The 10,922-nt window shown below is 49.6% G+C and overlaps 1 protein-coding gene across 10 annotated transcripts in view; it reads right to left on the bottom strand.

Annotated features, from left to right (window-relative positions):
• Nucleotides 1-1,483: 1,483 nt before the first annotated feature.
• The window catches only part of LOC146599549 (uncharacterized), a 94,887-nt gene continuing 85,448 nt past the window's right edge, over nt 1,484-10,922 (bottom strand). For 9 of the 10 annotated variants that reach the window (XM_085298464.1, XM_085298460.1, XM_085298459.1 and 6 more), the window contains 3 exons: nt 10,472-10,571; nt 9,049-9,201; nt 1,484-6,874 (listed from right to left, as the gene is read on the bottom strand). In XM_085298464.1, the coding sequence (XP_085154590.1) occupies nt 5,193-6,874; nt 9,049-9,201; nt 10,472-10,571 (1,935 nt within the window). In that variant the 3' untranslated portion in view covers nt 1,484-5,192. The remainder of the gene's footprint in view (nt 6,875-9,048; nt 9,202-10,471; nt 10,572-10,922) is intronic. The other variant, XM_085298468.1, reaches the window with a different exon arrangement.

Raw genomic sequence — 10,922 nt, 5'->3', positions numbered from 1 at the left:
AGGTTCAGCTGTGAGGTGAACTGAAATCATCTGTTTGACTGTGCAGCAGGGCTGTCTGCTTGCAGCTGAGAACCTCCATCCAAGGTGAGCATGGGCTGGACAGGGCTGGTACTCAGCACAAAAAGCTACCTGGGAGCAGTGGTGGGAGATGTGCAAACAGCTGCCTCTCACCATGTTAGTGCTCCACAGCCTTGGTTACCAATAGTGGGCTGCAGACAAGGTTTTAACCAGTTAACGTACATGCCTTAGCCTCATGACACTGGAGAACTAGGTAGCTGTCTGATCTTCTTACCTGTCCTGTGGTAGCTGTCTGAGGTATTGGGGCACTGATGAGTATTCTTTGCTTGAAGCAGGAATAAACACCATCCAGCAGAGACTGGGTAATCTGGCATTGAGATGCCAGATTTCGTACACTGCTTCTAAATCTTAGTGTGTCTTTTAGCTAATCCTGGCCCCTCTTTTGCTCTCTGCACTGTTCTCCTTGGGACAGAAGACCTTCACTGTAAGCATATTCCTTGGTATTGTATAGCAGCTTTCTCTTGTGTGAAACCAGACTAATGTGTAAATTTAACACTCCAAAGCCCAAAGTACCGTGAACATTTGAGAATAGGAAGTMCTGGACATGAAGGCTGGGGTGTGTGATAGGCACTGATCACATGCAGCTTTTTAAAACACAGTTTAGCTGCAAGAGGCACCACTCCTCACCTGTGGTCCCAGTAAACATTGCAAGCATGAATCAGTCCTGATACGAGGCAGATCTGTCATGGAGAGTTGCACCCACCCACAGCACATCCTGMAAGAGCTGTGCTTTTCTGCTCTCCCTTCATTCCAACTGTTCTCCAGTTCCTTCCTCAGCATAAAACTGAATGCTGGCAAGAAAACAACTCAGAACCTGAGCTCTCTGCTGAAACAGAGCCTAAGCAGGGCTGCTGGACAACAGCAGTGTTTCTTTTCACATGGGAAGCACCTGAGCCTGAAAGCTGTTCAGCGAGCCAGGACGGGAAGGCTTTACACAGAAAAAAGGAGCTTGCTTTCCCCTGCTGGTTGTAATGCCTCATTCAGAGCTGCGGCCTTGACTGGGGAGCAAGACCAGGATGAGCCAGGATGCTTCTACCATAAAGGCAACATAGGTGAGTCTCAGCTGACAGCAGAGACATCTGCTTTAGACAAATGTCTCCACCATCTGCGCGCACGGAAGTGCACACTTTTATTCACGTAAGGGAAACACCAAGCCTAAAACTTGAGTGTTCTTCCATCTGGATGTTCTCATATGCAAAGAGCAGTTGATCCTGTAAGCCTTTCTCCCATCCTGTATCTAGTTTAGCTGCAGTATAAAAGCAGGGAGGAGGTTAGAAATTCATGGGCTTGCACCCGTAACTGAAGCTCTCTCTCGTCAAAAAAACCTAACAGCCAGCAAGACGAGGGCTGGAGGGAGCAGTTGGGTCTGCGGCAGTTCTTGTYGTAAGAAACCTCCTGGAGCCAGTTTTATGCTAAACTTCTTTAACCATTATCATTACAACCATGTGAAACACAGCACTGAATACTATGTACAGTCTGGATCAGAGTAAAAAGAAATGATTGACTTTGTCTTCCAAACTTTCTTACAAAAAAAAAGGGGGGGGGGGGGGGGGAAGCACAGATATAAAAACGATTTTAAGTAGCAATTACAATACATTAGAAAGTCATGGAGGAAGCGTTCCACGCTGTAAACAAGAACAGCAATTAAAAATAAAAGCCAATGGTAGCAGATCTATCAAAGTGCACAGAAGAGACAAACTGACCTCTAATGCCACAGACCTGCAGAGATTACAGCTTCAACGAGGGGGCGCTCCCAAGCACCGGGGCCTGCTGCAGGGCTGCTCTGCGTCTGCTCAAAGTGCTCATTTACAAAACAAAAAACCACCCACGTCTGTCAAACTAAACAYCTAAGAGCTATCCTGGGACTGCAAGACCAAAGAAGGGGTGGAGAAGCTGTTTTCCTGAGTTTGCTTGCAATAACACTGGCTTTTGCTATGGGCTTGAGGCTGTTGCAAGGAGTCTGGTGCAGGAGTTAAAGGGCTTTTGGCCAGTGTTCKTCCTAGTGACCTGTCACCCCTCTTATTCCTGCTCAACTTCCCTTCCTATCCCCAGAGGAATATCTGAGCCTGGGCCTTGTCATTCCCACCTCTGCTGCCACAGAGGCTTTCTAGAGCCTGGAGCCTCTAGGAAAAAAAAGGGCACAAGAATCCAGGCAGGAGCAGAGGTGTCCTTTAAAGACTGAGTCCTTTCAGGAGCAGCGAGCTGCTCTTACAGAGGCTCYGTGCAGTCACAGCAGGGACCAGACCTGCAAAGGCTGTATATTCAGCTGCAAAAACAAGCAGAAAAGGAGAGATGCTAATGTAGCTGATCAGCAAAGACGAGCACACGACATGCTGAAGTAGTACCAGGTCTAACTGAGGCGTCACTCCAAGGAAAGCAGTGCAATGCTGGTAGCTCTCAGTGGACTTCTGGGGGCACCTTTGCCCRTGGGAGCTCTTCCCAAACCTGCCAGAGAAGAAGAGGGCAGAAACCCCCTCTGCACTTTCCCCAGAAGTGTATAATTTGATGGCTCTTTTTAAAATTATAGCAAATCACCTTTTAAATGTAAATACTGCAAAACATCCTAGACACATTCTGGATGGGGATCTAGGACTCTCACACAACATTGGCAAACAAGACATGCAAAAGCTATCAGAAATGAGGGGGAAAGAGGGTCTTGCATGTGTGAGCTGAACAGCTGTAGGAGTTAGCCAAAGTCCTATGAGCGCTTCAAGGAGGGAGCTGACCCCAAGCTACAGAAACCGAGCCAGGAAGAGCAAAACAGCCCCTTGGATGCTTCTCACTGTTTTCCACCAAGGTCCAGAGGCCAGCAGGGGTATGGTTCCTAGCTAAAGGCAATTGATACCTGTAGGAAATACTGCCCAGGTATTATAATACAGAGACATGTGTAACTGCTGCACAGTTACTGAAAAACGTACACTAAATTTAAACCAATTCAAGCACCTTTGCCCTTAAAATGATCCATGGTGTCTCAGAATACAAATACTGAGCATTCATACAGCACTCCTCAAAGTGTGCCCCAAGCAGCAACTGACTCCTCACAACCCCCTCCCCCCCGTGAGGTAGTTAATATGATTATCCCTGCTCCCCGGAGAGGACAGGCATATTGAGAGACTCCTTCAAGGCCCAAGATGGGGTCTCTTGTCAGAACAGGGGTTACAAGAGGATAAGCTGAGGGTGCTGTGGTCTGGTCAACTACATCCAGCTRACAATGGTCTGCTCCCTTCAATGTCTGTACCTGCCACTAGTATGAACCACCTCGTGTGCAAAAAACACCTGATTCCTCCCCCCAGATTTAGTGGAAGTCTCCTTCTGGGCTTCCAGGTAGGTTTTCCATCAGCCCAGGAGATAACAGCTAGTTGTAAAGTCACCTCAAACCTTAAATAAGCTACTGCGCAGGTTTCCATTGGAGTGATGGACACACAGTCCCAAAGGTGGCATCTGCAGCAAGCACATCTGGGCAAGAGTTTACTTCCTGCTGCATTGATCAAGACGCCTTCCTCTTGAAGTCCCTTCATTGTAGGAGTGAGCAGCTGCTAGGGAATGGGGACATGGTTTTTTTTCAGTGGGGTATGCCCAAAAGTGTTGGAGGCAAGGCTCTGCTTGGATCCCAAGCAGTTACTGGGAAGAGGAGGGCCTGATGATAGGTCACCGTGACTTTCCACAGTGTGAAGGGAGAGCGAGTGGAAGGGYACCCTCAGGTGTCTCCACAGCAGTGAGCTGTTGCAACACTGATGCTCTACAGCAAGACACTTCTGCACCCACCCGTCAGCTTTATGAGAAAAGCATTGTATTCCAAACCTCCGTGCCCAGCTCTCTTTTCTTGGTTACAGCTGCTGATTTCTGGCACTGCTAAACCAGAAGGGCTGAGAGCAGGTTCTGGGCAACACACTCACCCTTGCCACCTCCTGTAGCATTTCCACCCTGAAACTATTTGCTCAGTGTAGAAGCTGGATTTGGCTTGGGCACTGTGCTTAGACATTACCATGCCTCCAGCAGCCCGGTAGTGAAAGCGAGACACCTGCCAGGGCATTGACTCTGTTGCATCAGTACAGCTCAATGCTGCTTGGTGGTTTACCAAGGTAGCAGCCTCTTCTCCTGTTCAGTCAATGGTAAGGCAGCAAGCCCACTTGCTGTCCTGGATCTGCAAGGGAGAGGGCATGAAACAGGCCACTCAGAGGCCTCCCTGAGAGACCAGATTCAACCTTCATCACTGTGCTTGTCACCTCAAGAACTTCAGGAGGGAAAAAAAAAAATCCAGTCAACCAGTGCTCTGTCTTTAACACCCATCCAAAGATGTGCAACCCACATTCCCACCTTGCTTTGTAGTCCTCCTTCAGGGTCAGGGCAAGGAGGCCCACTAGGAGCAGAAGAGCTCACCACTGTTAACAGTTCCCCTCCAGGAAATTGTCCATTGCAGCTGGGGGGAAGTAGAAGCTCCAGCACACAGAAATGGACACCAGTGGGCACACAAGCTCTACTCCGTGCAATGGCTGGGAATTGCATAGACTATTCAGCAAGCTGCCGCACACCGTGCAGAGGCTCTACAACCTCCCCTGAAAGGCTGCTGCCTGCTATCATTTTGAAAAAGAAAACTATTGCTACAAAGGCCTTTGAAAGAAATGCCGCTGGCCACACTAGTCAGTCATTTGTAAAGAAAGGTTCTCTCTACTTCTGCACACTCCTATGCATTGTGCCTACTGCCATACCCCTGGCTGCCCACCTCCAGCTTGTAAGCCACCAAGCTGCCAAAATACAGGTAGAAAAACAACAAAATATGTAACAAGTTAACCAGCCTTGTCTCTCCCTCCAGAGTGGTGGGGCTTTGGAAGTTTCCAGGAAGAAACAAAAATACAAGCACTTTCCAATTTGTCCATAGAAGAGAAACCACGGATGAAAAACAAAACTGAGTTTTAGTGCCTCCTGGTGCTGATACGTAACGAACCAAGGCTTCCCCTGTGCAGTCGTACCGAAGCACAGCTCAGCACACAGTTGCCTCCTCGCTCTAGGCAGGCTGTGTTGTCACGCAAACACAAACCTACTGCATGGACGTCTCAAGAATGGACAGTGTTGCTCCAGCACCCAATTCCTCTCCCTGCCCTCCCTTTTCCCTGCTAAAATGTCACTGATTTGGGCAACTGTGCTGGGAGAGCAGAGCCTGAACCAAAATTATTCTCTGATTGGGATTTGGTAACCTTCGGTGGCAATTTTGGTTTTGGGCTCAGGGGAGGCCGTGGTGCTCTCAGTGCATTTAATGATTTCTGAGCGCCTTTTTGAGCAGCTACTGCCTCAAAGTCCTCTGCAGCAGGAGGTGCCCCTCCACCAGGAGCCACGGAGGTGGCAGCCAGGGGACGGCCAGCCTCTGGCAAAGGCAGCGCCACCTGTTTTCTGTTCAAGAAGTCTTGCTCTGTCGCATGGGCTACCTGAAGGGGGGTGGTGGTCTTTATAACTGTGTAGGGGTTGTTCTTCTCTGTGGCTGGGGAGGGCATCGGCTGGAAGTGGCCCCTCTCCATCAGCCCTGCTGTCCCTGAGTCGCTCCCAGGTAAGATGGGCACGCTGCCGCCAGACAGCCTTTGCGAAGGAAACGCGTTGAAGGCTGCAGAGCCCAGGCCTCCTGGCTGATGAGCTGCGTCTGTGTTCCCTGGGCCATTTTGCTGCAGGCTGGCAAGCTCACCCACAGATGCAGACTTGGGTACCAAGTGTCTGAAGTGTGTTTTGTTCAGCTGCATCACTCTGCACTGTTTCTCGGTTTTGGCCACCTGTAAATAAGCCATGTTCTCCCTGTACTCACTCTCAGGGAAGTTATCGTACTGAGATGTGTTAGAAAACTGTTGCCTGCCATCTGGCAGAGGAACAGGAAGGGCATCAAGTGCTTTCTCTTTACACAAGGGAGACGTTTGTTGTCCTTCTGGCAAATTGCAAGCCACAAGATTTGGCTGCCCTGCTGAGCAGTCCACATTGGAAAGCTGCTCAGGCAATGGCAAAACCTCCCCAGCTAGTAGATCTACAGAAGAGGTTGTGGTGCTTGAGTCTGGAGGACTTGGCACGTTTTGAAGAGAAGAGTCTACGGAGCTGTGCTCAGCAGGGGTGGAAAGGGAGAGAGTTTGGCTTGGAGACTCGCAATCCACTGCTGCATGACTGTGATTGAGAACAGGCAGGTCTGCCCGCAGGGCCTGACCCCACGTGTTAGTGTCTCTCTCAGAGCAGCCCTTGGCTGGCAAGGCTGGCAGGACCCGATGCAGCACTGGTGACCGAGCTGTTGCAGGGCCACCAGCTTTGTTCATACTGTCTGCAGGGGCTAGCAGTTTGTTTTCCTGCTGTTTCCCCTGACACCTCCCAGGCTTAATCCATGGACTCCCACATGAGACAAGGTCTCTAGTGGCAGAGGCATCATCTTGGCTTTCTGGGAAGGTCTGTATCTTGCTTGCTTTCAGAAGAGGGGACTGCTGGGGTGGAATCTCACCAGCAGCTTTCCTGGGTGATCCCACCTGATCATCCTCTAAAGGCTGCTCCTTGTCCTGGCTCTTTGGTGGATGCACATAGGCGTCTGCCACTTCAGCTGGTTTGCTGCGCTGGAGATCAGGAGTCCTTCCAGTTACCGCTGTGCTCGCATCAGTGGCAATTTCTCCTGGAGCTCCAGGGCTTTTGTTCAGAGAGGGCTGCGTGGCATCCCTGTCCGGGTGGTGCTCGCCCACGATGCCATTCTGGCCATTGGCTGCGATGTTGGCCTTCACTGCCACAAGGTTGAGAGAGAGATCCAGGCCCAGGGGTTTCCGTGGGAATTCCTCAGGCTTTGCTACATTGGAGGGAAGGGAAAACAGAGTAAACAAAACAAGCAAAAAAAACATGCATTATTTCATTTTGCATCAAGTACTTTACCCAGCAGGCCATGTCCTGGCTGCAGAGGAAGATTCGCATGGCCCTCACTGAATACCAGCCCTTCATAGCAGAAGGAGCAACCCCAGGAGCCCAGAAGGACCTCAGTATGAGCATCCTGTCCTGCCCATTTCCCTTACCCATCATTTGTGAAGTTCCAGATACTTCCCTCTGCTGCTTTTCTGCTAACTGCTAGTGCCAGGAGCAGAGCCCACAGAAGTTGTATGCCCTCAGGGCAGCTGAGTGCTGCTGAGGAAGCTGAGCCTGAACCTGTATTTAAGGTAACTGAAGTTGTTGAGCTGGTGGTTGCCCATTCTAGCCTGGCTGACACTGGATGGAGCAGTCTCGCATGCAGARCATGCGCCTGTTCCTTTCTAATGCCTCTTTGTGGTGATGAGATTATCAGGAAACAAAATGCAACAGTAGCTCACAGGACAAAGAATTAACAAGGATTCAGTTAAAAAATAAAAAATAAAAAAAAAGTATCACCCCAGCCAACAGAACATTTTTTACCACCAGGTTATTTGCTCCTTCATGCTGTACTTACCTAGTTATTCATAAACTTGAGAAGGTAAGAACAAGTCTAGCAAGGTTTAACAAATGCAGTTTTGTAGTACTTACATTTTCCAACATTATGAAGAGAGATGTCCTCTGAGCTGCAAGGCAGCACAGGCAACTAACAAAACAGGGACATCACAACATATGCTGACCACCATGAAGTGGCAGAGGCCAATGCAGGGCCTGGCATGTGAGTCAGAGTCACAAGCTAGTGGGTCTGAGGTGATCCACAGAGCTCTTATATTGCCCAGCAGACCCCATGAATTGGGAACTACTGGTCTAGGTGCTGCTAGCTCTGCACAAGTGAAAAGCCTGAGCAGTTAGCATATGAACAACTCTGCTGGGCCAGACGAATGGTCTCTGCGGCCCAGAGCCCTGTCTCCAGGAACAGTCATAAGCAGAGGCCTAGCAGGTTAACCCAGTGCCTTTATAGAAATATTTTCAGTTTACAGGAGACAGTCAGAGATTTTCCAAGGTTTTTCCTTGTTTGTGTTTCCATGATTGTTAATAACTATTTAATTGCATGAACCTAACACTTTGTATCAGAAAGGTCTTTTGTTCAACATACCATCTCTGTCCAGTATTTACAGACAGGGCTCAAACATGCATTCCTGTAGGTCCCTCAAACTGGGAAAGAGCTGATTCACTAAAAACAGCACGGAGTAAAAAGCAAAGAAAACCAGAGAAAGCCAGTGCAGAAGCATAGTTGTGGTGCTGGATGAGTCCATTTCAGTGTTTCCTCCCTCTGTTTACCCTGTCTGTGAGCAAGGGAGCAACTACCATGTCTGCGAGTTGCAAGATGCTGAGTGAGCCRGACTGTTCAGCTGGTGCACAGCACTGCACTGCCCGAGAAAGGGCACTTCCTCTGGCAGCCCCCTGCACTTGCAAAGCTGCCACCTCGCAAGGCCCGCCTGGATGCAACCCTGTCTACCATGCTCTAGGTGACCCTGCTGAGCGGGGAGGTTGGACTAGATGATCTCCAGAGGTCCCTTCCAACCTTACTGGTTCTATGATTCTAAGGCACCTGTGGTCAGAAGCTCTGTGCAGCCAGGAAACTCGCCCCATTTGTTCAGCGTGCATGCAGGCCACAGCTGTGGCATCTACCAGCAGTCACAGCAGCCAGAGAGGCTGGGGAGAGAGATGAATGACATCACTGGGAGGAGCAGCAAAACACAAACACGTACATTAGGATAAGACCTGGTGCCACACAGAGCCAAATTTCTGGCTCCAGCACTGAGCAATGCTGAGCTCTGCCTGATTGCTGCCACGCTCCCAAAGGAGCTGCTGGCTGCAGAAGACTAAAGGAAGCCTTGGCACATTCATCCTCCCTCTGTACACAGCTCCTGAGGGAGCAGAGAGCTGGGAAGACACAGCCGCTTCCACAGTTTGTGAAGCTGTGGTAATAAACCTCCAGCTGCTGTGCGGAGACAGCAGCTCCCCAGGGCAGTGACAGTGGTCTAGCCCCCAAGGGTGCACAGTTACTGCTGGCATTAGGGTGCAGCTCCTGCTGCTTGACCTTTCCTCTGCTCTACACACCTGGTGGGGGGAGGTCGAATTTCATCTTGCGCAGTTCAGTCATGGACACCTGCAGTTGCTCAATCACAGCATCATCCTCAAACTGTAAAGAAGCAGCAATTTTCTCCTGCAGAAATTCCCGTAAATCTTCCAGAGACATCTTCAGCAAGCGTTCTAGGTAACAGCAGAAAACTTATCAAAGAAAGAAGGGTGGCATGGCCAAATCACAGGGTTTTGTTTAAGTATGCAATAGGAATGCAGGCAGCATTGCTTTGGTTTGTCTAGATCAGCAGAGTGAAATCTGCCGAGCCAGTGGGTTCTGCTGCTGCTTGCAAGTCAACACTCTGGAGCTGAGGAGGTCTGAACACATTTGCATCTATTCTGCTTTTTTTTCTCCGAGGTTCAAGGTTGTCTGCCTTGTGCCCTGCTCTCACCAACACTTACGCACCCGTACCAGGTAAGTCCTCTGAGGAGTTGCTTAGCAAGAGCGAGAGGACAACACAGATGTTGGTAGGTGTTTGTGGGGTCAGGGCCTGGCGTGCCTATGATGTGGGTTGTTTCAAAAGTTCTCACTGATACCTCTAGGAGGAGAAAAAGCTCCATGTGATAGACCTCAAGTGACGGACTGAACAGCATGCAGTACCTGCTGCTCTCCTCATCAGGTTTCCGATCTCCTGCTCTAACAGGGCTGCATAGTAATGCCTTGTGGCTTGGGGCAGGCAAGGAGAAAGCAGTTTCTAACTTTCTAATGAGGCTGGTTGGCTCACCTCAAAGGCACAAAGATCTCAAGATAGAAATGGAACCACCTTAACAGTATGTAAGAAAAAGAGGTTTGGGGCATCTTGGAAGTATTTTAAAGGTATATTAATCATTTTATTTTTCCCTCTACAACCTTTTCAGTAGCCCTCGGCTCAGTTTGATTGCCCATTAAAGCAACAGGAAGCTTTTCAGAGCAGTGCCAAGCCTCCATCCTTTTTGCCCTTCCTGGCAAAGGAGGCCTGATCTAGATCACCGTCTCTAAACCGGCGCTGTCACACACAGCGGTGCAGCTGTTCACCCTGCACCAAGGCGTTCCCCAGCACCTCCAACACCCTGCCAGTGGTGACTGTGCAGCAAAGTAAAATGAGCAAGCTAAAAACAAATCACTGCCTTTGGATGGCAGCACAGACCTAGGCTGACATGAAAATGCACCTCTCAAGTCATGGCTAYGTGGCAGTTAATCCATTCTTCTGCCAGAAGGGCTCTCCCACCCTCCCCCGGAGCACTTACCTGCGCTGGTGCTCTGCGCCTACCTGTGGCCATGTGATAAGGTGGAGCAGGGAATTTCCACAGCCAGATCGGTTAGTGCTCACATATGCATGCAGAGTTAAGTGATGGGGTAACCATGGCCTAACCTGTCACCTATGCTGTATGAGACAAGTAGAGATTTCTGCTGGGATCTTACTTTTGTGCAGTTTGAGTATTGTGTAAGCCATGGCTGTCAGGACCCGTTCTCCTTCCAGGATGTAGATATCCCACAGGCGCAAAGTGAGAGTGAAAGGCGTCTGCATCAAACAGAGAAACCCAGCTCATCAGACAACACAGAGGCTTCTCTCMAGTGTTACTCTAATTGCACTGACCTCTGGGATGACAAATACAGAGCCTAGTGGCATAAATATGTCCACATTAACTGAAACACACACAGTGCAAGGCACTTGATGTCCAGGATTCACCTAGACTGAAAYGTATTTTATATGCTATGATTAGGGCTTTAAAGCTAACGCATGGGTGGCCTGGCAGTTGTACTTAAAACAGAGACAGGAATGCAGGAAAAAAAATATATTCAGCTCAGGCATAGTAGCAACTGGATTCCTGTACTGTGGAGGAAGCACCACKGCCCTTCAGCTTTAAGTGCA

This window comes from Rhea americana, unplaced genomic scaffold (assembly GCF_003343005.1).
Source record: "Rhea americana isolate MKP2758 unplaced genomic scaffold, rheAme1 scaffold_139, whole genome shotgun sequence".
NCBI classification, from domain to species: Eukaryota; Metazoa; Chordata; class Aves; order Rheiformes; family Rheidae; genus Rhea; species Rhea americana.
Note: the sequence above shows the minus strand (reverse complement) of the source record. Positions and strands in the feature narration are given on the sequence as shown.